Source organism: Myotis daubentonii, chromosome 6 (assembly GCF_963259705.1).
Source record: "Myotis daubentonii chromosome 6, mMyoDau2.1, whole genome shotgun sequence".
NCBI classification, from domain to species: Eukaryota; Metazoa; Chordata; class Mammalia; order Chiroptera; family Vespertilionidae; genus Myotis; species Myotis daubentonii.
Window position 1 is genome coordinate 77,154,310 of NC_081845.1, and position 27,726 is coordinate 77,182,035.

The 27,726-nt window shown below is 49.6% G+C and overlaps 2 protein-coding genes across 3 annotated transcripts in view; both read left to right on the forward strand.

Annotated features, from left to right (window-relative positions):
- Nucleotides 1-25,655, forward strand: part of LOC132237214 (class I histocompatibility antigen, Gogo-B*0103 alpha chain-like) — a 91,103-nt gene extending 65,448 nt beyond the window's left edge. For both annotated transcript variants that reach the window (XM_059701389.1, XM_059701391.1), the window contains one exon: nt 25,037-25,655. In XM_059701389.1, the coding sequence (XP_059557372.1) occupies nt 25,037-25,041 (5 nt within the window). In that variant the 3' untranslated portion in view covers nt 25,042-25,655. The remainder of the gene's footprint in view (nt 1-25,036) is intronic.
- Nucleotides 22,120-25,655, forward strand: LOC132237215 (patr class I histocompatibility antigen, A-126 alpha chain-like). The gene is made up of 8 exons (XM_059701394.1): nt 22,120-22,250; nt 22,424-22,693; nt 22,871-23,146; nt 23,734-24,009; nt 24,127-24,243; nt 24,669-24,701; nt 24,837-24,884; nt 25,037-25,655. The coding sequence occupies exons 1-8, from the start codon at nt 22,178-22,180 to the stop codon at nt 25,039-25,041; spliced, it is 1,098 nt and encodes a 365-aa protein (XP_059557377.1). The 5' UTR covers nt 22,120-22,177; the 3' UTR covers nt 25,042-25,655.
- Nucleotides 25,656-27,726: the final 2,071 nt, after the last annotated feature.

The window sequence follows — 27,726 nt, forward strand, 5'->3', positions numbered from 1 at the left end:
AGGCATGTAGGAGGGCAAACTGAGCAATGCCTCCTATTAGTACAATGCTTATGACAGGCCAAACACTTTCATTTTTTATGCTCTCACTTTTGAATTAGTAGCATGGTGAGCTGCCGGGGTCCAACCCCAGCGGGTCCAGGGGTTCCCCAAGGTGTGGACGGAGTCGGCAAAGAAGGAAGGGCACAGGGACTTCTCCAGCCAGGTTTGGTTGCCAGGTTCTAGTCAAGTTCTCTTGCCAATTTCTGTAGTCAGGTTCAGTCCAGGATCTTTTGCCATGTTCTCTCCAGTGAAGTTCTTCTGTCTCCAGGCTCCATGTAGGTTCTGTCTTCTGAATTCTCTTCTAAGCTCTGTCTCTTTCTGTCTTGTTACATCTGTATTTATACCAGTTGATTCAATCCCATCAATCTCTATTCCAAAGGTTAGGGCGTTTCTTATCTCCATTCCAGGGAGTAAAGATTATGTAGCTTAAGCATGATTTGTTCGTAGTTAAAGTGATTAATTACCCGCCTGGCACTTAGTTAAGGGGTTTTATTCCCTCCCTAACTTCAGGGGAAAATCCCTACCTGGGGATTCAACCTTTCTCGGAGAGGTGACCTTGTTTAAAACACAGCGCCAAGAAGGTGAGCAAACATATTAAGAACTGTATGCTATATATGCCAGGTCCCTTGAAACAGCAAGGATGGACCGGCTCCCGGCAGTGAGCAGACAACCATTTTACAAGGGAAGACATTGAAATCCGGATTTGCTAAGAGGTCACACAACATAGTAGTTACTTGCTGCTTTTCAATTACTTCAGAGCACCCAGAATGTGTCCAGATTGGTCCCTGTCTCACTCTATTGCAGTTATTGGTTCCCCATCTGCCTCACCACCACCAGGCAAGCATAGAGTCTTCTATGCCCTGTGCCTCGGTAGTTAAGGATGGTGAAAGAAAATAATATTTTTAAGGCACTCTTTGGGTCCATCATGTGCTGGGGACTCTATGTGTGTAATTGATTCTCCCCCCTGCTTTGAGGTAAGTAAATGTAGGCCCAGGGTCACGCAGGTCACAGCCAAGGCCGAGGCTGGAGTTCACACCGAGACCTGCTGACTCACAGCCAGGGCTCTATCCAGGCTTCCTATGGGCCAGAGATTTTCAAGCCACATTTTCAAGCAGCAGCAGTGTGGGCTACATGGAGTTCAAACCCAGACCTGCAGAAGCACGGAGCAGTTTCCATACCCTAATTTCCTTTTGTTTGGTTCACAATGTTTCATGACTCTCCTAGTGGAGAGAATGTCTAACGCCAGTCGTTTCAGGAACAATCAGTGTGGCCTCGGTGCATTCACTGCATCTGTGAGCTGGTTCCTTCATGATGAGGGGTGGGAGGAGGTGACCTGCTTCCCTCTGTAACTGGAGACATTGATATTCGCATTAGCACAGGAAGAGCTCGGGCTGAGACACAGATGCTCTATGTTCAGAAGGGAGCAGCTTTTCCCATTAAGTCTTGGATCATTCCAGTTTTAAAACAGAACTTTGTAACGGAAACTACATAATTAATACATTTGTCCAAACCATAGTGAACAACACCAAGAGTGAACCCTAGTTAAACTATGGACTTGTAGTGATGTGTCAGTACATCTGTCACAACAGATGAACCACTCGGGGGGAAGGGGGTCATAATGGGGGATGAGATAGAGCCATTAGCATGTAGGGGGGGCATATGTGGGATATCTCCATACCTTCCCCTCAATTGTTCTGTGAACCTAAAATCTAAATTAAGTTTATGTCTCTAAAGCTACATGTGTTCTGCCCAAATAAACTTTGACACAACTGTTTCAATTTTTCAAAGACATAGTGAATTTCCTTGAACTGTTTTCATTGCCTTTTTAAATTAAAAATCATAAAGTAATTCAAACATCTTAAAAAGGGAAAAAACATGGCACCCAGGTACCTAATACCTAGATTTAGCAAATATTTATATGATACACTATCTGTTTCAATGTTTTATAGAAATAAGACATGACAATAAAATCCAAGTTCCCTAGTCTCCCATTCTTTCTCACTCTCCTAGAGGAAAATCACTGACCTGAAGGTGGTGTGTGATCTCCCGTTCCTTAATATCCACAAGACCTTTATCTAATGACACATTAACTATTTTTGAAATTCATATAAATGGCTTATACAAGAAATATTCTTTTGACAATATTTTTCATTCAGTGTTTTGATTTCAAGATATATCCATGTTGGATAATAGAGACCATTATAAACTTTTGAACAATAATAGATACAGAGGCAGAGCTGCCTCAAACAGATTGTCAAACTGCAGCGGGAATGCCGGGGAGGGTTGGGGGGCAGGAGGTAGGGGGGTAAGAGATCAACTAAAGGACTTGTATGCATGCATATAAGCATAACCAATGGACATAAGACACTGGGGGATAAGGGAGGCTAGGGGACTGTCTAGGGCGGGGGGGAAAAATGGACACATATGTAATACCCTTTGTAATACTTTAAGCAATAAAAAAAAGATATATCCATGTTAATATGTGTAAATCTAGTTTATTCATTTCCATTGTGTTGTATTTCATTGTCTGACTATAATGCTCATTTTCCCCTATGCGAGTGAATTTTTAAATTTTTACATTTAAAATAGTGCTGCAGCGAACGTCCTTCCTTGAATGCATCTCCTCCTTGCTGTGGGCTGGCGTGACCTCTGGCCCCTGCTCCTCACACTGGGGACAGCGCACTCCTTCCGGCCCAGGACCCGGTGAGTGCAGACTGAGAACAGCATCTGGAAACTGTAAAAGCAACGCAGCTGAGTACTCTTCTGTCTATTGGGTCTAAGAATTTAAAAACTACCCAGGCTTTTAATTTATATGTGTGTTTTTACATTTCTTGTAGTTTTTTCATTTTTATTGCATTTTATAAAAATATTGAGCCTCAACAAGTTGGAATTTTTTATAAAAAAAACCTTGGATTTTCTTATAGACAGTTTGAGAATCTCTGCACAGTTCCTTCTTAACAGTGGCGTTTCTGTCTTGATGGGTAGGTGCATCTCTGGCTCGACAAGCTGTTACCAAGTCGCACTCCAGAATGGTCAAGTCAGTGTCCAATCTCATCTGCAGCCTAAGAGTTTCCTTTTCGTCACTGTCACACTATTAGACGTTAAACCTTCGCCCCTCGATAGCTGTGAAATATTTGCTTTTAATTAGCATTTCTCTGATTGATAGTGGTTTGTTAGGTTCCCATTTGTTAAATCTCCTTAGCAAGGTGGGTTTTCTCAAGTGCAGTTGTGGGGAAAGTGTGTCTTTAACAATCTAGCTATAAGGTAAAGTGTTATTACAGGCATCACTGGTTTGATGAGGAAGAGCCTAAGGATAGCTAGTTCTGACTCGATGGAGGACAGGAAAAGCAGGTTGTCGCAGATTCATGCACAGGCAGTCCTTCAGTGTTGCTTTTTTTCCTGATATTTCATTTTGGGGACAATCGTTTCTGAATTGCCTGATTGCATCTTCTCCCCATTTTTCCTAAGTAAAACAGAACCCGAAATGCAATGTGTATACACCAGAAAGCTTTTCAGTTCCTGGTCTGTGTTCTAATTTGTCCTGGGTGCGTATTACAGAGTTTGACAGGATGGGCTAGAGGTGACAGCAAGTGAGGCAACACTGGTTCTGAGAAAAGTCACATGACCGACGCCAGCAGTGCAAAGAGCAGCTCGGTTTGTGGCCCTGATGCAAAGATGACACCAAGACCGTGCCCTGGGAAACATAACTGCCAGGGGCGCCTCAATAAAAATGTATTTTTGAAAAAAATCCTAAAAATTACCACACCACCACCACTGTCAACAACAAAAGTAACTTTCTTATTTATTTATTTATTTTTAATATATTTTTATTGATTTCAGAGAAAGAGAGAGGGAGAGAGAGATAGAAACATCAATGATGAGAGAGAATCATTGATCAGCTTCTTCCTGCAGGACCACTAATGGGGATGGAGCCTGGAACCTGGGCATGTGCCCTTGACTAGAATCGAACTCGGGACCCTTCAGTCCGCAGACCGACGCTCTATCCACTGAGCCAAACCAGCTAGGGCCAAAAGTAACTTTCTTTACCTTGATGAGGCTTGATGAAACACCTCTGGTGCGTACTGGGTCATTTGAGTTGCATTGTTACTGTGGAATTGTATTTGAATATTTACCCTGAGGGACTTTAATAACCAGAGCCTTGGCAAACTTTCTCTGCACAGGTGGCCCATGCATCTGGGGAAACATCTGTGGTACAAGAGGAAGGAAACATCTAGAGTGGCCTACGGGATGCTGCTGGCACCCTAACATTCAGTGTGGCGGGAAATCTGTTCTTAAACACACTGACTCCCTTCCTGGGAAGCCCTCCTGCTGAATGTGACCACAGACTCTTGACCAGAGGTTCACAACCTGTCCTAGAAAGCAGCAAACGAAGCTGAGAGGACAGCTGGGTATGCAGTGCTCAGGTTATTTACAGGCTGGAATCCAGTACCCTCTGGAGAGCTTTTACATAGTAATTCAGTCTTTGAAGGTGTTCTGCAACCTGACCACCACCAGAGGGCGGAGCAGACCACTTCAGTTTTCAAGCACTTTCTCCAGAGTGAGGTTGAAAGAAAGTTGTGAGGATGACGTGCTGGGCAGACCTGTACACTTAGATATCTCTCCAGCCCGTGACTTTACCCCACGGTGTGCTGGAGTGCTACGTGCTAACACAGGGGTTCTCCATCCTGCTGCACCCTCACTTGGGAGCTTCTGAAAAACACAGATGTCCAGCTCACCACCCCTCCTTCATTCTGATTTCATGTTTGAAAATTTTCTAGATTATTCTAACGTAAAGGCGGGATGGAGGCCTCTTGAGCTGTACACTGGTCATATTTCATAGCGGAAAGAAAAAATTCCAATTAGGATATGGGCATCACCTCTTACTTTTCTTGAGCCCCAGGAATGAATTGAAACTTCTATGTAGCTTTTCCTTCCACCTTCAATACCTGGAGTGTTTAGTAGGTAAAATCTGTTATCACAAATAAAATGATATCAAAATAAAAATGAGTAGGGTTGGGAATGCTGCACAATATTTATTTTTACTGTTCTCATGAGTCACCTTCTCATTTCTAGAGCTCCCCCTCAGCTGGGCATGGTCAGGTCCTCCCTTCAGGATGCTCTGTGTACTGCTCTGCCCTCCCCTGGGGATCCCAGGCTCACCTCTGAACAGCAGGGGCGATGCTCAGCCTCCCAAGCTCCCTCTTGCCTCCTCCTGGACTATGGGTGGCAGCGCCGCTGTGCTTTCCTATAGAGAACATGTGGGGACAGCCATGTGGAATTCTTCATCTTAGAGCATCTGCAAGACTTTCTTTTGCTATCAGTTACCTCCTCTCATTATTACGCTAACACCTTACTTGCCTTTGTCACCTGACTTAGTCTTTCAAATAACTTTCCCCTGTGATGGTCAACTTGGTATGTCAACTTGCCTGGACCATGGGACACCAAATATCTAGAGAAACGTTATTTCTGGGTGTCTGTGAGGATGTTTCCAGGAGAGATAAGCATTTGACTTGGTGGACTGAGGAAAGCAGATTGCCCTGTCAGGGTGGGTGAGCACCATCTAAAGGTTGAATTCTCATTCTCTCTCTCTCTGACTGATACATTTCCCATCAGGACAGAGTGTGAGAGGAGGATAGAGATACAGGCGGTGGGAAGAAGGGGACTGGCCCTGCCACATGTCTCCGGTATCCAGCAATCCCTCCTCCAGTGTGCTGAATGGGAGGCTCATGGCAAGGGGCCGGGTCCCATAACTGTTACTCCAAAATGGCGTGTTCTGTGCAGCAGGATGTCCGACATTTCGCGGGCACTTTGACTGAAACTAGGGCCCAAGACGGCTGCTGTCCATTAAAGGCGTCCTCTTCTGGCCGGAGAGCTGCATCAACCACGAACTCCAGCAGAGCTCTACTGAGAAATAGCCAGGGCTGAGCCTTTCCTCCCTGGAAGCCTCATGCAGCTGAAAGGCAGAGCAGCCGCGGCACTGGCACGTCTCTGCCACTAGAGGGCGGGGCAGAGCCGCGGCTCAGGCACTGGATGCTGGGAGCTCCCTGTTGGGGCAGCTGTAGCTGTCAGGGACTGGAGCTGCTCATCAAACAGGCACAGAATAAAGTGTCCAGCCAGGAAGGTGTTAGGGTTTGGCCAGTGATGTGCGATGGGAAAGAATTCACAACTGAGAGAAGAGAGAGAGGCCGGGAGGAAATTTAGTCTACTTTCCAAGGGAGGTAAGGGCCTGTGTATTGCTAGTCAACACAGGCAGGAAATAAAGGATCTCCTGCTCTTACAAAGCAGAGGCTTTTTGCTAAGGGACAGTGAGGGGAGGGGAATTCTATTGAGGTTGAGCAGATATCCGGCGTTGTCTTGAAGAGTTACGTTTTCTCTGCTTTCCAGGAGACAGTCTGGCAGGTGTTCTAAAGAGGTGTCCCATTAGTATTTCCTCCCAAACCCCTACAGCTCAGAGCAGCGGTTATGAAAAGCTCAAAAGAGGCTCGTTTGAAGGGGACAGGAGAAGGGAACTTTCTGCTAACTAGAGACTCCTTGGTGCTAATTTTCCCTGAGCTATGACAACAGTAGGTAGGAGAAGGGGGTGCGACAACGTAGCCTGGAGAGTAGCTTCTCTTGGTCCTGCTGAGCTGTTTGAATCAGAAGAGCTAAAAATTTGGGGTTTAATTCCCAGGAGCTTCCCATAAATTGTGGAAGGCCCAGCAAAGAGACAGACAGGCCTTTTTCCTGTCCTTACAGCAGGAACCTTTGCACTTTCGCCAGGAGAAGAGTGGGAGCTAGAGGGAAAGGTGACATTGGCTTTCAACAACTTTGAGTAATGAGACTTCCTGCCGTGAACATGACAGGGGGTTCTGGTAGAGATGAGGAGAGAAGGGAATGGGAGGTCATCTGTGAAAGTGGTTTCCTGCACTAGGCACAGGGCACACGTCCACTGCAGGGATATAAGTCAGCTGCTCCGGGGCCGCGCTGGCCTTCCTGGGTCCCAGGAAGCACTCCCAGTCACTCCTCACACGTGCCCCAATGTCAGGCAGCAAGCCCTAAGGGAACCATAGACATAGGGCTGTTTCACACTGGGACCACCCCGTCCTTTACCGAACATTTCTCCCCTGAGCACCGCGCTTTGTAAGAGAATTAAAGCAAGGGGATGTGTGCTCTTGCTCTCTGAGAGTTTCCACAGAGTCCTGGACAAGCTGGAAGGAGTTTCGGGCAGGGTCCCCACAGGAAGCAGGTGGCATGCCCAAGGGAGGGTAATTCACAGAGGGTTTGTGCACTAATGTGTGGGAAGGTGCAGGGACCCAGCAGAGAGCGTGCAGGAAGGAACCCAGAGCTTTAGCAGTGGAGCAGTCACTGCCCCTGGATCGGGGTCAAAGGGAGGAAGCAGTAATGGGGAGGCTGAAGGGGAGAGTCATGGAGAGCAGGCCTCCTTGTGAGGAACTGATAACCTGTGCTCATCAGTTTCATCAACATCACAGAGGGCACTTATACAAACCAGATGGTAAAGCGACTGCACACTTGGCCATATGGTGGAGCCTGTGGCTCCTGGGCTACAAACTGTAGAACATGTTACTGCACAAAACAACACAGGATCAAATCAAGCACAAGAGGAAATGATGTAATTAAGGGGTACAATAGCCATGAGATGTATGAGGCTGCTGCCAGCACAACACTTCCACAGCAAACGTTTTTTCATGAGTAGAAAGAGTAGACTCTAAAATAACAGTGACAGTGGGAAGGTGGGGGTGGGGGATGGATGGGGAGTGATTAACCAGGAAACATATATGCATATATGCATAGCCCATGGACTCAGACTATAGAGTGTGAAGGCCTGGGAGGGGCAGGTTCCGGGTAGAGGAGCTCAATTGGAAAAGAAAACAAAGAGAACATCTGTAATACTTTCAACAATAAAAATAATTTAAATAAAATAAATCAAATATGTAGTATAGTAAATACATAAACCAGTAATATAGACATCCATTATCAAGTACGATGTACTGTGTGTAATGGCATGCACCATACTTTTATGACACAGGCAGTTCAGTAGGTTGTTTCCACCAGCATCCCCCTCAGACACATGAGTAACGTGTTGCCCTATGACCTATGGCAGCTACAGTGTCCCTAGGCAATAGGAATTCTTCAGCTCCATTGTAAGCTATGGGGCCTCCTTTGTATGTGTGGTCCCTGACTGACAGACACCTCACTACGTAGCCTGTGACTCTAACAATGCTGACCTCACTCTCTGCCCTCCCTCCAGGCCCTTTTGGGGTCCTCATTGGCCAAGCCTAATGGAAAGCCAGAGGGCAGGGATTCGGATGGGAGAATCCTTTAGGTCAGACTTCTGGGTGAGACATCAGGCTGGACATAGTCACGCTCACCTGAGAGAAGCCATTGGCACGTCATCCCTGTGGTGCATGCAGAGGCTCACCTGGGCTCACTGCAGCCAGTCTGGTCGGTCGCCTGAGAGTAATGAGGGCCGCTGGCTGGTCTGTGGGAACTGTTTCTTTCCAGGAATCACGATGTTGAGCAGTTGTTCTCAGTCTGTGTAGTGCTTGGCAGGTAATCTACCTTTTCTCTTGCTGTTTCTCAGAGCGTCTCTTTATGTTTGATAACGTGAAATTTTTTTATGATGTGTCTTGGTGAGGATTTGTTTTTATTTATCTTATTTGAGGTTCGTGAGGCTTCCGGAATCTCTGGATATCACATCATATCAGGTCACTTTTGGAAAATTCTTAGCGAATATCTTGTACCTCATTCCCTTTTCCTCCTTCTGGAACTTCCATGTTAGATCTTTCCGTTTTGTTTGGTTAACCTGTCTGTGATATTTTCTATTTATCTTGTCTCTCCGGAGTGCAGTCTGTGTAGTTCTTCAGCTCCTTCCAGTACACCAGTGCTCTGCCTGAACCCCACCTGCTGCTCAGGACATTCACTGAATATGATTTTCATTGTTTCCTGTGTGTTCAGTGAGTGGGTGCACAATGTGCTTCTGTTTAAATCTCCCTTGTCAGTGGATGGTCTCTTCTTTAGTCATAATTCTGATGTCCTCATTTCTTTCTTCAAAACTGTAAGACATGTGTGTTCTAGAAACACTGACTTCGATACCTGAGTCCTCTGTAGACCTGACCCCTCAGCAGGTTATCTCAGCTAACGCTTATTGTTGGGCCTGGTTTCCTTTTTATTTTTAAAAAGTAATTATTTGGATTGTGAGTTCAGAGTTCTTGGAACGTCATTTGTAGAAATGCTCTGATAGCTGGTGTTGGTGGTTTCTCTAAAAGGGATTTATGTTTGCCTTGGCGGGTACATGGGGGATGGGCTACTACCAGCCTGATGTAACCTCACCTTCTTGGTTTGGGATTTTGGGGTGGGGGCCATGCAGATAGGGTGAGTTTGATCTCCAAACTGGCATGGGAGCTGGCTTCTGTTACACATTCTGTGGGAAACCGCCTATTGTCTTCACTGGCAGAGAAGTATAGACAGAGAACCCGGAAAGCTGGTGACCCTTGGAGCCCTAGCAAAGGTCGGAGCTGTGCACCCAGTTAGTCCAGACAATGGTAGCTGAAGCAACTCCCCCACCAGATAGTCATGTAAATCCTTATTGATAAGATAGTTTGCCTTTTACTGGAAATTGCCTACTGATGGGCTAGTCTGTGTGTTACTGGAAATTGCCTGCCTAAGGGCTATGCTATGGGTGTATCCCAGATCAATAAAAGCTTGGTGAGGCCTGAGCACCAGTGGAAGTCCTTGCTCTTGAGTTGGATTTACCCGCCTGGCCCCCCAATATTTCCAAATAATCTCTTATCTCTTCTCTTTCATTTGTGTGCGGCTCCTCTTCCAGATCCTGAACCCTGAACCACGCGGAACATGGAGGGAAACATTTACAACACATTCTTAATAGAAATGTTTGTTGTTTCTCATTTTATTGAGGAAATGGAGAGACCAGCAAGGTTCCTTACTTTTAATCTTTGTGGGCATTCCTTCAGGATTCTGGCTAAATGGGGGCACCCACATATTCACCTTGCAAAGTCCCTGCCTACTTTTGCACCCTGTCGTCCATGTAGCCCTGAATCCCAGTATATTATTAAAATCAAACTCCTAGGTCTCAGCGGATGTCTTTAGAAAAGCCTGTGGCTTTGGTGCACAGTTTCCTCTGCATTTTGCACTCTGTATGTTTGCATGAATGGATTTTCCTTTTTCCCTTCTCAGTTGTTTTTAATCCTCACCTGAGGATATGCTTTTACTGGTTTTAGAGACAGAAGAAGGGAGAGAGAGAGAAACATCGATGTGAGAGCCAAACATGGATCAGTTGCCGCCAGTAAGAGCCCCAACCAGGGACAGAACCTGCAACCCAGGAATGTGCCCTGACCGGGAATCAAACCTGCAACCTTTCGATGCACAGGACAACACTCTAATGAACTGAGCCACCTGGCCAGGAATTCCCTTATCAGTTTTCACTCTTCATTTTGAAAAATCTTCTAATAATTTTTAATCTAGCATTCATAGTTAGGTTAAGCACAGATTTTTAGACTTGTTTTCTGTCATATGCCCAGAGACTTTCAGATCTGAAAAAAGAAAAAAATCTAATAGTAGTTTTTGTTTTTAAACTTTGTTCCAGGTACTATCTAAATGCTAAATGAATTATTTTATTTAATCCTCGAAACAATCATATCAGGAAGGAGTGATCAATCTCACACTTTATAGAGGGACAGTGGGGCTCTGAGAGAATAAATAAGCTGCCCAGAATGGCATGGTTATTAATTGATGAAGCCACAGTGAACACAGCTGTCTTAAAGCATTGGAGACTCTAGAACATGGTAGCAGATCTCTGCATCCCTAAGCACTTAACCAAGTTGTTTGTTTTTTCTTAACCAAAGTCAGACCTAAGGTGGCAAATCTCCATCGGAGTTCAAACAGGAAAACAGCCATTACAGTCTTACAGGGTGTGGGGGGCACTATTGACCTCAGAGCCCACAGAATGGGAGGGGAGGGGGGGTGAGGGAGGCCTGGGTGTAGAGCTGGGGGACCAGAGACACAGTCACCCACTGGCGACAGCACCAGCTGGGCCCACGCCTGGGGGAGCATGTGAGAAACTGCTCGTGTTGGCTGCTGAGACGCGACTGTGGAAACTGTCACCACCAGAGGCCCCCGTCCTGTGGGCTTCAGCCAAGGGCCGGCTGCTGTGGGCAGGTCAGACCGGCAGCTGGGAGGACGGGCTAGACCAGGAGCAGAGGACAGCGGGACGAGCTGCCTCTTGTCAGCGGGTCACAGAGTCCGAGCACCACCGCCCCCAAGAGCAAAGGCCTCCTGCCCACCTGACTTCATAGTCGTCATGTTCACGCTTTTCTCTACTTTTTACCCCGGTGTGTGCGTCTCCAAGCAATACGGGTTATCTTGAGTTTTACGTAAATTTTGAATATTTAATACAAATAAAAGCATGCCATATACACACTTATAAGGCTGTGTTTTAGCTCAGCAGTATGCCTGACAAGTCGTTATATGTATCTGAAGAGTGTTTGTCTGTGTTGCTGTGTAACAGAACATTGAATAAGTGACTCCCACTTTATATTATCCTTCCCCTTGTCTTGGCCTTTGGTTTGTTGTCAGGGTGTGGAAATTATAAACGATGTTGCTGTCAGTCTTCTTTTACAGGTATGCTTGTGCACATAAGCATATATCTCTCAAAGGTATTCATCTAGGAGTGCTCTGTGCCCTGGGAGGGACTCTCGCTGTGTTACGTTATGGTATGAACTCTGTACCCCAGTGCTCCCCGGCCTTCTGGAAAGCTGGGAGCATAAGAGCATTTATCTCTTAGCCCATTGTATGCCATAAGCGTCTGCTGACTGGCCCACATTCAGGGTGACATGGAGGCTGCCAGCTCTGAGTGGGACGGGGACCTGGCAGGACACGGCAGCGGATCCACATCCCGGCGCAGTCAGCCTCCACCCAGCAGCCCCCCCGGCGCTGGGGTCAGTGGTGGGAAAGACGCTGTGGAGCTGAGCCAGGCACCAGTGGAGCAGCACAGGGCTGGCCCCGGGGGTTCAGGGTGAGGCCCCACCATCCACAGCAGACACAAGTACCCGCTTCGGAAGCTGCTCTGGGTGTGTGACTGGGACCTGAGAAGACAGAGCACGTGGCCATGGGACACCAGCAGCCATGGGACTACAAGTGCCCACATGCCCGGTTCTGGGTCCCCATGAGGTCGTAACTCTACAGGCCACCAGCCCATCATAAGGTGGACAAGGCCCATCTGTGGCTGAGACTGAACCACGTCAGCACCCACCAGAAAACACTCTCCCCTCATAAGGCTCTGAACAACCAGGCAGACAGACCGACCTCAGCCAGCCTGCATCACCGCTCAGCCCAGGACGGGCAGTACGGACACAGGAATGGAGGGACCTCATGGCAGAGATGAGGGCCAGCAGCACTGACTCCCTCTTACCAAGGCTACGGTCACCTCTGCATGTCCAGATGTCAGAGTGAGGCCAATACCGGGCCCTTATGTGGCTCAGTTTCCTCAGGTGACCAATTAGCCACCACGTGACAAGGTGACTACAGTGAGCCCTGCCCTCTTGGAGGGTCAGAGGGTCACCCTCACAGGACAGCCCCCTAGTCCATGCTGGGCTCTCCTTTCCTGTGCTCAGAACTTCAGCCAGAACCACCATCTGGGGGCTCCAAATGCCTGCTCCATGGGCTTGGGCCTGCTCTTAGCACAGTATCAGACCTGGGGCCCCAGGTCCCAGGGAAGGAGGTGCAGGCTGGGCTGTGGCCATGGGATCCCCTGGTCATTCCCCATCTGCACCGTCCAGGGGCTGCCGGCCACACAGGACCCTGGACAGGCTTCTGAAGCTGCAATGGAAGCACCAGCTCTGAGGAAACGCCCTGAGAGGACGGGTTACCTCTCTCGGGACCCCGTGGACATCGGGGCAGGGACCTCTGTGTGGTGCCGACTTCTCAACAGGAACAGTGTGAGGGCCCAGGAACAAGGGGTGGAAGCAGGGTGACCCCACTGTCCATCACTCAGCATCACCCACTGGGGATGTTGCACTTCCTGTCTGCACATCTCTGGGCTCTCCAGGGTGGGAGGTCCAGGTTCTCAGAAGTGGGGGTGCTCTACAAGGGGCCACCCGAACTATATTATGTTTGTCACCAGGGAAGTGTGGACTGCAGGTGCCTAGAGACCAGTAGGGGAGGAGTCCCCTCTAAGTGAGGCAGGAGGAATGACCCTGAGCCACAGGGTGTGGGGCTGCTGTCACTCAGTGGGGGCAAGAGGAGCATGTGGGGAACTGGGTACAGGACTTCCCTCCTGCTCCCTGTGCCTGTGGATGGACATGTACAGCAACCCAGCATGAGGAGGGCTGGAGTTCCAGGACCCAGACCCCTCACGAGGAAGGTTTTGGGTCACACTCCAGGCAAGTCATAGGGGTCCCCACCCCTGAGCTGGGAAATCCATGGCAGCCCCTGTGCAGAGGCCCCGCCTCCCACAGGCTGTTCCCAGACAGTGACCGTGCCCTGCAGGGACCCAGGCAGCCATTCCTGGGGTCAGGGCCTCCTCTGATGCTGACAGTGGCTCAAGGACTGTCCTGTGGCCTCGCTCAGCCTCACTGAGATCGCCCAGTAGTGACCTAAGACACGTCTAACAAACTCCTCTTCCTGACCATCGGGTTGGATCTGGCTCTGCTGGCTCGCCCAGCGAGTTCTGGCTCCCTCTCCAAATGCTCTGACAGGCGTCCCCCTGGTACACACTGCTGAGCGCAATCCCACCTGAGAATCTGCTGCTTGGGGGACTCAGACTCACAAAATCATTTCCATCTCTCTGCCAGCGATCTCTTACTCCATCAGTAAAATCCTTCTCTTTCCCCAACTTCTCCTCCAGCATCTGCTCCCTTGTGCTGGCCTTTGTATTATCTTTCTGAGGTAACAGACGCTTATGTTTCAAGCCACTAAAGTTTGGGGAAGTTCCTTGCTCTGCAGTGAATAAGTCACAAGGCTCTCTTTGGTTTCTTTTAGTCTGCATCGCTGTTTCCTTGCATTTAGGAAATGTTACCTGCACTCGCTATTTCCAGTTCCTCTCCTGTTCTCTCTTTTATTCTGTCTTTTCTCTATTCCTCCTTCTGTCTTTTCTTCTTTTATGCTTATTATCAGATATCTTAACCATATAAAATAATGCTCTGCGGTTATGCTAAAGGAAGCATTACCTGGGTGTATATGTTAAAAGTATAAACACAAGGGATATGGAATAAAAGGAAAGAAAAGGAAGTAATTAATACTCTGAAAAGAAAATGCCCAGGTGATTCTGCAACCAAGGACCTAATGCTTTCAACTCCTAATGCTTCTATTTAAGCTGAGGTTGGTTTATTTTCAGAACAACTATATCAGCAACATGAAGTCTTCCACATTCCTGGTTAAAGTTTAAATTGACACTTGCATTTTTAAATCACATGAGCATCATGGAGTCTGGCTAAAGTACAGGCTCACAGGGCCCAGCATTCCCACCCCTGACCACCCCCTCAGGGGGATTTCTTGCCTTGTGCCCCAGGAGACATGTTTGCAGCTAAAACTGGAATGACCACACATAAATCAGTAGGAAAATAGCAAAATTTCAGTCCAAACATAAAATTTAAGACTTCAACGCTAGAAATAGAAGAAGGAGAGTCACAGATGAGAGATGACCCTTATTAATGCTAAGCCTCAGAAGACTCCATGCAGTACAGAAAATTTAAAGCTGGCAAAACTAAATTACATTTATTATGGAGATATATACACTGATTATAAAATCTTTAGAGAGTCTCAAGGCTGTAAGAAATGCAAGACTGAGAACAGAGATTACATCTGGGGGACAGGACTGTGAGTGTCAATGCCAACAGGAGTCCCGCAGTGAGGTGGCTGAAGGACACTGTATTCACTGCAGACAGCTGGATGGTAACACAGCTCGTCAGTGAGACCAGCACGGCTGTGGGACAGCTGGGTGTGATACCGCAGGGCTGTACCCTCTCTGCCCACAGCGTCTCACCCAATTGCTGTCAGGACACAAGGTGGTATGTACACCGAGTGTAAGATCCACATTTTTCTGACTGAACATCAGTTTCCCGACACACAGGTTTTGAAGATGCTGAATACGCAAACTGACATTTTAGCCAATATTTTTGACATTCATAATGAACTGAATTTGAAAATTCTGAGAAAAATCAAAGAATTATTTTAAAGGCATTATTGTTATGGAGCCCAGCCTTTAAACTGTGTGATCTAGCTACTATGTGTTCTCAATGTTGTTGCCACCTACTGTACGGAACATTATTACTAAAGGCAACTCTAAGAAAAACTTACAAATATTGTTGTATCTCCTTGCTCTGTCTCAAACTTTTAATCATTACTTTCCAAAAGTGAAATTTAGAGCATTGAATGAAATAATCAGATAAAGGAAACATTGACTTACAGAATCCTGAAACAGCATGTAGTGAGAACTTTGGTTTTCACATGTGTGTTAATCTGTGACACTCCCCCTTCCGGAGGTGGAGCGATTTTCTCCTCTTGAGGGCGGGGGCTGGACTTGCTGACTCACTTCTAACTGAGGAGTAAGGCTGATGGAATGTGTGTGACTCTCAGCCTAGGACATTCACCTCACTCACCTTCCACACTGGTTGCTCTCTCTCTCATCACTTGCTCTGGGACAAGAAGCTCTAGTCATTCACTGCCTTATGGCCGAGTCCCCATGGCTAGGAACTGAGGGCTCCTGGGACCATCCAGGGAGGAAATCAGGCCTCTGCCAACAGCCCTAGGAGTGAGCCATGTGTCAGCGAGTCCTCCAGCCCAGCCAGCCTTCAGACCATGCAGCCCTGGCTGACAAGTGACTGCAACCTGAGAGACACCTGAGCCAGAAGCACTCAGGACAACCCCTCCTGGGTTCCTGACCCTGGGAAACTGGGAGATAACACACATTTGTTGTTTTTAGCTGCTGAGTTTAGAGTAATTTAAGCTGAAAACATGACCAATACAGTGTCCAAAGAGAGAATGAGTGATTGCACTTAATTTTCATTTGTTCTAAATCAATTTTAAGATATACAAACATGTCATTTCCTTTTAAGATGTAAGACTTTCCATGGCTAGGAAAGACGAAGAAGGTGGAAGAGGAAGCAGAGAAGAAGAAGAAAGAGGAAGAAGAGAGGGAGAGGAGGAGGAGGAAGATTAAGAAGGAGGAGAATTTCCATGGCTAATAGGCAGGATGCATTTTATTACCATTGACAACAATCTATTTATTTGCACTTCCATTTCCAACCATGACCAATAAACACTAAAGGAAGGACAGGTCATGCTATGCTGACTCTGTGATGGTCCTGGCAGGCAGCCAGGAGAGCTCTGGGCACTTGCTGGGGACGGGGAGAGGGCAAAGCTGGAGCGAAGATCTTTCTGCTTTGCCTTGCCCCAGCCGAGTGGCACTGCGCTGGTCACTCGCTGGTGTCCTCCTCCTCTGGCCCCCAGCAAACAACAGCAGTGCTGCATCTACCTCTAGTGTCTGCTTGTTTGTTTAAATTCTCAGGCAGAGACATGCTGTCCCGGGGGTGGGGAGTGGGGGGGTGCGGGGGGAGGGAGGGGGGGAGAGACACTCCAGCTGGGTGGGCTGCTTGGCCTCAGAACCTTCATGGCACTCTGTGCCTCGCTCAGGGGCTTCTCTCTCATCGTACCTTCTGGGTAACTGTGTGCACAGCCATCTGTGCAGCAACCCTCCTATGCCGGCATTTTCAGTCACTTTTACAGACAAGGGGAACTGTAGACCAGAGAGGTTGAGTAACTTGCCTAAGGTCACACAGTTAAAAAGTGGCAGAGCCAGGAGTGCCATTTGTGTTCATCTGGACCCAAAGCCCCTGAGCTTTCCACTAACCTCCTGAAGGTCTCCCTGTACCTCCTACAGTACCAGCACAGTGTCTGGTGCCTGGTAGGCCCTGGAAAAGAGACACAGGTTGAAATGAAGCTTGGTCCAGGCAGGAACCAGGTTGGAAGGGGGAATATATCTTTAGGACGTTCGCTACCACCTTGTACCATCATCTTCTTCCCAGCAGAGAGACTCCCTCCAAGACTGGGCAGGGGTGTGGATGGGGCAACAATGGGCAGGATGGGGGTCTGACTTTGAGGGTTAGCAAGGACAGGGGCGTCAGGAAGTGGACATGTCTGGCGCTGACAGGGAGAAGCAATCCAGGGAGACAGCCTGGTGTTAGGGGGTTACACTGAGGCCCAGGAAGGAGAGGCAGAGATTTGGCTGATGGGGCAGGGGGTGGTGTGCTCCCCAGTTAGTCCCTGCCCAGCCCCTCTGCCCTGTCTCCCGCCTGCTTCCCATCCTGCTTCCCTCCCTTTTCCTGATTGGATTCTGAAGGGAGTTAACCTCTCTGGCTCCCTCTGCTCCCATCGTGTTACCATTCGGCACGATTACCTGTCATTAACCGAGTCAAGCCTCCAGGTCCAGATGTGGCTATGATGCTGGCCCTGGAAAAGAGGCCCTTCCTCCTGGCTTTTGCTTTGTCTCTCCATTGCTTTGTTGCAAAGACCTAGTGAGAGACACAGAGAGAGACTGACCCACGGCCAGATGGTATTGAGAGGAACCCACCCCATTCTCTCTCCTTCAATTCAACTGGCTGGTATTCCTGCCCTTGCTGCGAGTGAGATCTGTGGACCACTCCGCGTCTGGGGGTCGGGAGTTGAGTGGAGGGAGAAGACCTTCCTTCCATCACAGAGAGACCACGTGGAGAAATGTTTAGACAACAGCAAGACTCAGGACCCTCTCCTCACTTGAGAGGGGCTCTGTGCCTTTATGCACAGGCGTGGAGGTTCACTGTTCACACCCACACGGGCGGGAGAGCTTCCCTGAACATCAGAGGTGACAGGACCTCAGGACAAAGTACAACTATTGTGCCTTGGGCCAATCACTGCTTCCTTTGTTTGGCTCCTGGCCACCTTTCACGTTCTTTTCCACCCCATCCCTGCCCCTCTTTTCACTCCCCCCTCACCTGGAACACCTTCCCCTTCCTCCTAGGCGCTTTCTGAACTGCACAGAGCCTTCTGTGGAGGCCTCCTCAGGCCTGAGTGCAGATGAGGTTGCCTCTGAGGGGCCCAGCATGACCTCTGTTTGGGCTGCTCTCTGCTCCTTGCCCCATCCCACACCATGTTGTTGGGTGATCTTGGGTCCCTCTGTGCCCGTGGGATTCTCTGGAGCAGTGGTCGGCAAACTCATTAGTCAACAGAGCCAAATATCAACAGTACAACGATTGAAATTTCTTTTGAAAGCCAAATTTTTTAAACTTAAACTATATAGGAGGTACATTGTTATTAACTTAATTAGGGTACTCCTAAGCTGGCCTTTGCTAAAAACGTCCTCAGTCTGACTGAGGTACATTCGAGGAGGTCGACCTCTTCCAACTCTCCCATCCACACTTGTCTTGTATACTTGTTTCCTCTATCTCCTTTCGTTCATCCTCTCTATATGTCCACCCCCCACTTCTTCTAACGCCACTTCTTCAAAATAGACTCGCCCAGGCCAAAAACCGACTTCTGCGCATGGGCCACGAAGTTTCAATCGCACTGTACCTGCGCGCCCGCACATGGTATTTTGTGGAAGAGCTACACTCAAAGGGCCAAAGAGCTGCATGCGGCTCGCGAGCCGCAGTTTGCCGACCACTGCCCTAGCTGGTTTGGCTCAGTGGGTAGAGTGTCAGCCTGCGGACAGACTCCTTCCCCCGCCCGGGCCCTGGTCAGGGCGCTTGTAGGAGACAACTAATCGATGTGTTTCTCTCACATCGATATTACTCTCTGTCTTTCCTTCTCTCTTCCGCTCTCTCCAAAACTCAATGGGAAAATATCCTCAGGTGAGGATAAAAAAATATACAATTGTCATTCATCCATTCATTCATTCAACAATAATTAACTTACTGTCTACTATGTACCAGAAGCAGCTTCATGTGATAAGAGACAACTTTGACCCAAAGCCTCTGTGCTCCCATGTCTTACCTGCTAGAGGCTTCTCAGAGTGAGATGCATTTTTAGAGCTGAAACTGAACAACCTGAGGGGGTGCACCAAGGAAGCATAACAAAATGCGGAGACAAAGAAACAGGACAAAATTGTCAATGGAAGAAATAGAGTTCAGAACCTCACTTTTAAAGTCTCTCAAGAACTGTTTAGAAGCTGCCGATAAACTTAATGAGATCTACACGAAAACTAATAAGACCCTCGATCTTATATTGGGGAACCAACTAGAAATTAAGCACACACGGACTGAAATAACGAATATTATACAGACGCCCGACAGCAGACCAGAGGAGCGCAAGAATCAAGTCAATGATTTGAAATGCGAGGAAGCAAAAAACATCCAACCGGAAAAGCAAAATGAAAAAAGAATCCAAAAATGCGAGGATAGTGTAAGGAGCCTCTGGGACAGCTTCAAGCGTACCAACATCAGAATTATAGGGGTGCCAGAAGATGAGAGAGAGCAAGATATTGAAAACCTATTTGAAGAAATAATGACAGAAAACTTCCCCCACCTGGTGAAAGAAATGGACTTACAGGTCCAAGAAGCGCGGAGAACCCCAAACAAAAGGAATCCAAAGAGGACCACACCAAGACACATCATAATTAAAATGCCAAGAGCAAAAGATAAAGAGAGAATCTTAAAAACAGCAAGAGAAAGAAACTCAGTTACCTACAAGGGAATACCCATACGACTGTCAGCTGATTTCTCAACAGAAACTTTGCAGGCCAGAAGGGAGTGGCAAGAAATATTCAAAGTGATGAATACCAAGAACCTACAACCAAGATTACTTTATCCAGCAAAGCTATCCTTCAGAATTGAAGGTCAGATAAAGAGCTTCACAGATAAGGAAAAGCTAAAGGAGTTCATCACCACCAAACCAGGATTATATGAAATGCTGAAAGGTATCCTTTAAGAAGAGGAAGAGGAAGAAAAAGGTAAAGATACAAATTATGAACAACAAATATGCATCTATCAACAAGTGAATCTAAGAATCAAGTGAATAAATAATCTGATGAACAGAATGAACTGTTGATTATAATAGAATCAGGGACATAGAAAGGGAATGGACTGACTATTCTTGGGGGGGGAAAGGGGTGTGGGAGATGTGGGAAGAGACTGGACAAAAATCGTGCACCTATGGATGAGGACAGTGGGTGGGGAGTGAGGGCGGAGGGTGGGGCGGGAACTGGGAGGAGGGGAGTTATGGGGGGGGGGGGGAAAAAGAGGAACAAATGTAATAATCTGAACAATAAAGATTTAATTAAAAAAAAAAAAAAAGAGAGAGAAGACCCAAATTACAATATCAGAAAAAAAAAAAAAAAAAGAAAGAAACTGAACAACCTGACTCACATTAGCAGGACAGCTGATCCTGTGAGGATAATAGACCCCAGGTGGCAGGTGAGGGGGTGACACTAATGCCACGGTCAGGAGTGGGAGGGTGATAGAGACAAAGGGGTGAAGAGGCCTGAGGGGTGAGAGACAGAGGGCTGGACAAGCAAGGGTGAGTAAAAGAAGTGGAGGTAGAGATTCTAAAGCAGTGGAACTCTGAGATTTAAATGTGGTTTATAGATCTATAGTAACTATATCCACAGAGCTAGCAGGGTGTTCTTTGGATTTGATACTAAATACATTCTGTGGGGCTGCCTATAAACTAATTGCCACCTTATGTTAATCGGTTAAAAAGTACTTTGTCCCGACTATCTGGAATGATATTTATCTTCCAAGTACATGGCCACATTTCTAACTGGAATTTAAGCTATTTGAAGGCAAAGGCTATGAGTCACAGACCCTTTTGTCTCCCTGTTTTGAGCACTCTATCCTGCAGTTAAAGGGCTGGCTCAGTACAAGTGTTTTGGTTGTGGTGGTGGTGGTGATAGTGAGAGTAATTGTGTTGATACTAAGTAAAGAAGCAAAAGGGTTAGAGACAATTTGTTCCCTCAATACAAACAAAAAGAAGTGTTTGTAGAAACATATATGATTAAAACTCCTTTAAGAAAAGCACTGCAAACTAGTAACCCATAATTCAGAGTACAGGCTCTGGAGCCAGGCTATCTACATTTGAAAGCCATTCCAACATCTATTTATTAGCTGTGAGACCTTAAGCACATTACTCAATCTCTCTGTGCCTCAGTTTCCTTGTCTGTAAAATGGGAATAATAATAGTAAAACCCGTGTTTGTGAAAATAATATTGTGTCCTGATGAAATGTGCTCACTGCTTCCATGTGAGTAATTCATAAGGATGGGCAGGGCAGGAGCGCCGGTGAAGGAAGGGCACTGTGACCCACTGAGCACCTGCGACTGTGAGGATGCACAGGCTCCTGCTGAAATGCACAGTCACACATGCTCCCTGGGCTCCTGTAGGGAGGGTGTGGGGGCCTCACAGGGACAAGCTCAGGGCTGGGGAATGCAGGTCACTTCACAATGTAACAGCCCCAGTCACACTTCCTGTGCGGGAAGGAGAGTTGAGGAGCTTTGTAGCTCTGGCTGCGGGGCTGTTTAGACACTTTGCCTATGAAGCCTCTGAAATCACTCATTTACAGATTAGCTTCCTGATGTCCAGGCTTCCCAAGACTGTGGTCCCCCTGCCCTTCACTGGTCTTTTCAGGCCCAACTCCTCCAGGATTACAGAGGAGACCCTGTCCTCCGCCTCCTCTCACAGGGAGCTCGCTCTCTGGCATCAAGGTCCCAGGGTGAGTTTCCCTCTAGAAGAGTCCAGGGCAGAGGTGAGGGTGGGAGGCAGAGTGCATTCCAGGGAGAGGGGTTCCAGGAGGAGAAGGGAGGAAAGGGCTGGTCCCAGCCTGGGGAGTCTCCCTGGTTCTCACACAGCCCCTGGGCAGGACTGAGGGAGAGGGAGTGACAGAGCTCTCCGTGCAGGGGAGGGGTCAGGGCAACGTCCCAGCCCCAGGGCGGAGACTGAAGCCGGAAGCTCAGTGTTGTGGAGTCCCCACCTCCCCGCAGTTTCACTTCTCCCTCTCACAACCTGTGTGGGCGCCCTCCTTCCTGGATACTGGTGACGCGCCGCCAGTTCTCACTCCCATTGGGTGTCAGGTGCTGGAGAAGCCAATCAGCGTCACCTCCGTTCCCAGTTAGAAGTCTCTGCAAACTCACCAGGACTCAGACACCCCAGACCAGGAGGATGCTGCTCACGGGGCTTCCAACTCTCCTCCTGCTGCTCTGGGGAGCCCTGGCCCTGACCCAGACCTGGGCGGGTGAGTGCGCGGTCGGGAGGAAATGGCCTCTGGGGAGGAGGAGCGAGGGCACCCGGCGGGGGCGCAGAACCCTGGGAAAGGGCGTCTCCACCCCCCAACCCCCGGCCCACACCCCAGACCCCACCGTCCTGACCCCTCTCTTCTCCGTCCTGTCCCCCTTTCCCGGCCCCCAGGCGCCCACTCCCTGAGATATTTCTACACCGCGGTGTCCCGGCCGTACCAGCTAAGACCCCGCTTCATCATCGTGGGCTACGTGGACGACACGCAATTCGAGCGGTTCGACAGCGACTCGGAGGGGCCGAGAGCGGAGCCGCGGGCGCCGTGGATGGAGCAGGTGGAGCCGGGCTATTGGGACGGGAGCACCAGGAACGCCAAGGACTCCGCACAGACTTTCCGAAGGAACCTGCACACCCTGCGCGGCTACTACAACCAGAGCCAGGAGGGTGAGCCTCGGGGCCCGGGGCCGGTCACGACCCCCATCTCCACGGAAGCCCCGAGTGTCCGGGTGCGAGCTTCACCCCGAGACTGCGGGCCCCGCGCGGCCCCCACCCGGGAGGAGCCCTCGGGGATTAGACCCGGTTTTACTCTCATTTTCTGTTTAATCCCCGCGGGCGGGTCAGGGTCTCACACGCTCCAGTTGCTGGTTGGCTGTGACATGGGACCGGACGGCCGCCTCCTCCGCGGTTATGACCAGTCCGCCTACGATGGCACCGACTACATCGCCCTGAACGAGGACCAGCGCTCCTGGACCGCGGCCGACACCGCAGCTCAGATCACCCGGCAGAAGTGGGAGGAGGCCAGTGAGGCTGAGCGATTCAGGAACCTCTTGGAGGGCAGGTGCCTGGAGTGGCTGCGCAGATACCTGGCGATGGGGAAGGAGGTGCTGCAGCGCGCAGGTACCGGGGCCTGGGGCCTCCCTCCTCTCCCCTGGGGCTGGGGCTCAACAAGGAGACAGGACACAGGGTCAGTGTCAGACCCCCCTCCTGTGGGCCAGGAGACTGAGTCCGCCTGGCTTTTCAGATCCAGGGACGCCCTCCCTTCTCTCAGGGACACCTAGGGGTGCAGTCTCTCAGGGACAATTAGAGGGGAGACCAGCCTGAAGTAACTGAGCAGCGGTTCCCATTGACCCTGCAGTGGCTCAGGGACCCATGGGGACGTGCTCTCTCAGGCCCTGCTCCCTGCCCCTCCCCCAGTGTATCTGAGGTCTGACCCCCACTCTTCTGAGTCCTTTGGCCTCCACCCAGGACAGGACCAGAAATCCCTTTCTCCCCTGAGACCTGCCTCCTGCCCTGGGCTGTGTCACTCTGACTAGAACTTTCTAAGGAGGAGAGGTCATCCCCAGGTGCTCTGTCCAGGCTGGTGGTGCTTGTGTGCTCCCTGGCCCTCCCCAGGTGCCCTGTCCACGCTCAGGTGGTCACATGAGGGCTGCTGGAGGGTCCCCTGACAGTGCCAAGTCCCTGAATTTCCTCCCCCTTCTCCTCAGACCCTCCAAAGACACATGTGACCCACCACCCCATCTCGGACCGTGAGGTCACCCTGAGGTGCTGGGCCCTGGGCTTCTACCCTGCGGACATCAGCCTGAGCTGGCAGCGTGATGGGGAGGAGCAGACCCAGGACATGGAGTTTGTGGAGACCAGGCCTGCGGGGGATGGGACCTTCCAGAAGTGGGCGGCCCTGGTGGTGCCGCCTGGAGAGGAGCAGAGATACACGTGCCATGTGCATCACGAGGGGCTGTCCAAACCCCTGACCCTGAGATGGGGTGAGGAGGGGTGTGGGCACAGAGTCTGGTCTCAGGGAGGCAGGGGCCTGTGGAGGACCTCAGTGGGGTCGGGGCTGAGGCCTGGGGGGCAGGGCTCTCACCCCTCTTCCCTTCCAGAGCCGCCTCCTCGGGCCACCATCCCCCCTGTGGGCCTGGTTGTGGGCCTGGTCATCCTTGGAGCTGTCGTCACTGGAGCTGTGGCTGGAGCTGTGATGTGGAGGAGGAAGCGCTCAGGTAGGGACGGGGTGGGGCCCGAGTGTCTTGTCTCACTGGGGGTTGCAAGCCCAGGTAGAAGTGTGTTCTGCTTCATTAATGGCAAGTACCATCCCCACACGTGTGGTTGCCCAGTGTGGGGCCCTATGTGCTGACACTCACTCTTTAGTCAGACACGTGTGGAAATGAGGGACAGATTCATCACCTGATGATTCTAGTGATGGGGCCTGGTTCCCAGCACTCCCAGGCCAGGGCGGAAGGTCCCTGCTGAGGACAGACCTCCAGGAGGGTGGTTGGTCCAGTCCCTACACGTGTAGTTTCCTCTGGTTTCCTGATCCTGCCCTGGGTCTCTAGTCACAGATATGGAAACTTCTCTGGGCTCCAGGACTAGGAGATCCTTTAGGACCTCATGGCCCACGTCCTCACAGGATGTTTTCTTCCCACAGGTGGGAAAGGAGGGCGCTATGCTCAGGCTGCCAGTGAGTATGGTGGGTCACCCCTGACATCCTGTGATAGTACAGACTGGATCCCATGAGGGAACCTCACCCCCATAGTTCCTCCCTTAGTCTCCTCTCCTGGGGGCTCTGACCACGTCCTGTTTTGTTCTACCCCAGGCAGCGATAGTGCCCAGGGCTCTGATTTATTTCTCACGGTTTATAACGGTGAGACCCTGACAATAGCAGGGGTTGGGGAAAAGGGAGAGGACTGGGTGATGGGGATTCTTTGGGACATAGTGAGCCTGTGGTGGGCTGTTGAGAATGTCACTGCTTACAGCCACTGAACTGACTTTGTTCATGATCATTTTCTTCCACAGCCTGAGGCACTTGTCGGGGACTGAGTGATGGGAGATTTGTTCACGCTCCCACTTTGTGATTCAAGAACCTCTGATTTCCTTCTGCAAACGGCATCTGAATGTGTGTGTTCCTATCAGCATAACGTGAGGAGGTGGGAGGCTAGCTCACCCCTACCCTCCACACCCTCTCCCCAGCCTTTCCTGTCCAGTAGAAGTGGGGGCTGGGCCCTCCCCATTCCTGTCTTTACTTTCTGGTGCACTCAGCTGCAGCTTCTTACTGCCTGATTGAAATAAGAGTCTGGATTTGCATTCTTCTTCACTTCTTGCCATGAAGGGGTGATGGGTTCCTTAAAGGAGAACAGCCCGGCTGGTGTGCCTCAGTGGTTGAGTTTCCACCCAGGAGCGAAAAGGTCATGGCTGGATTCCCTTTCAGGGCATATGCCCAGATTTCAGCTCAGTTCTCACCGGAGTCATGCAAGTGAAGCCAACGGATGCTTTTCTCTCATCATTGATGTTTCAATCTGTCTCTTCCTCCTCTTTTCTCTCTCTCTGAAAATCAATAAAAAGATACTTTTTAAAAAAAATTAAAGGAGAAGATCCTAAAATTTGAGAAATAAATGAAAGCACTGAGAACTTTTCAGATCCTGTGTGTTTGCTGTGCTGAGGCTGCTGCAGGGGGGACAGGAGAGGCTGTGAGGACCGAGTGTGGTCAGGGCTGTGCCAGTTGGCTCCCTGGTCTCTTCAGCTGGGTAACCTCTCTGCTCCTTTGTTCTTCTCCCTTCAGTAGAACCTTGTCCCACCAGGACTTTTCATCACAGGGACTCAAACCTCCCCAGGCCTTGTACATTGTCCTAATGAGGAACATCTCCAAACCCGTGGGCAGCAAGGCCTTCCTGTGTCCAGGTCATCCTAGACTCAGGCCTGGGTCCTGCCCTCAGCCCTTATCTTCTGGGACTGTATTTTTTGTTTCTTTGTTTGTGTAGAGCAGTGGTTCTCAACCTTCTGGCCCTTTAAATACAATTCCTCATGTTGTGACCCAACCATAAAATTATTTTCATTGCTACTTCATAACTGTAATGTTGCTACTGTTATGAATCGTAATGTGCAGGATGGTCTTAGGAGAACCCTGTGAAAGGGTCGTTTGAGAACCGCTGGTGTAGAGGATTGTGCCTGGACTCTTCAATCTGCAGGCCAACACTCTATCCACTGAGCTAAACCAGCTAGAGCATGTCTGTTTGATTTGGATGGTCAGTAAGTGGGGGCCTCACTGGGAAGGTGGCTTGAGGAAAGCACTGAAGGACATGAGGCATTATCCCTGAAGATATCGGAAGGAAGTCCTTTCCAGCAGTGGCACCTCCAGTGGGAATGGCCTGGGGCAGGAATGTGTCTGGTTTAAAAGCAAGGAGGCCAGTGTGGGAATGGAGCAGAGAGTAATGGAGATGAGATAAAGACAAGGCCAGGCCTCCTGGGCCTGGAGAATGGAAGAAGGGCGGGGACTGTGCTGGGTGAGGAGGGAACCACAGGAGAGTTTAGAACAGGAGAGACCTGGCCTGATATCCCCTTTAAAGGATCTCTGTGGCTGCTGAGCTGAGAACACCTGGGAGGTGAGAGGGCAGTCGGGAAGCAGGAGGACGCTGGAGGGGCTCCAGGCTGGAGAGGCTTCCAGGGGTGGAGGGTGGAAAGAGTGGGCATGCTGGGGTCTTGGTTCCTTCTGAAGATGGACTTTAGAGCGAGCCTAATGGTTAATCTGGGGCATTCGAGAGAGGGGTCAAGGTCACCAAAAATCTCAGAGGATACACGTAGAGGGACAGAGTTACTATTAGAGATGGGGAGACTCTGGAGCAGCCTATTTGAGGGGCATCACAGGACTTCATTTTAAGAGATGCTGGAGCTGAGTGTCTGTTAGCAACAGAAGGGAGCTGTTGGATTGGCAGTTGGACAGACGAGTCTGGAGATCAGGAGAGATGTTGGTTGGAGAAACAGACTTGGGAGGCAACACAGGTAAATGACATTTAAAGCCTTGAGAATGGACAAGGTCACTAAGGGACTCATGGCTACAGTGTTATAGAAAAACCGGACAAGAACCAAGCAACGCTCTGAGAGTTTGGAGTTACAGTTTTTTCACCGCGCTGGGCTTAGGGAAATGAATCCAAATTCTAAGCAAAGCAACAAGCAGAATGAAAGGGCGAAGACTACGCCCTCCATCTTGCCCCAGGGTAAGGGCTACGCCCTCCATCTTACCCTGGATCCTTCATTTTTGGGCAACCATGTGCTCAGCAAGGCTTCTTCCCGGAAACCCAAGCCTCTGCTAGCCACACCCAGGACTTCTTTAAACTAACCAATGACAATCAAGGGAAGTGAGCGCCATAGACATGACCACATCCTGTGTAACAAGACACCGACTTGAGCCTGGCCAATCGGCAGGGCCCAGAGTCCCCTCTCCTCCCCTTACTCCACCCCCCTAAAAAACTCCTCTTCCCACCGGGCTAGCTCTCTCTCTGCCACTTGCTGCTGTGCCAGTAAGTAGGGGAGCCAAGCCCCGGTTTGAATAAAAGTCTCTTTGCTTTTGCATCGGACATGGCTGGCTCCCTGGTGGTCTTTTGGGGATCCTGAAATCTGGGCATAACACAGAACTTCCCTTTTTATGGAAGAGCCAGCCCTTAGTGTGCTTGTTGGCAGCCTTGAAAACTACAGAGTTCTATCCAATTAAA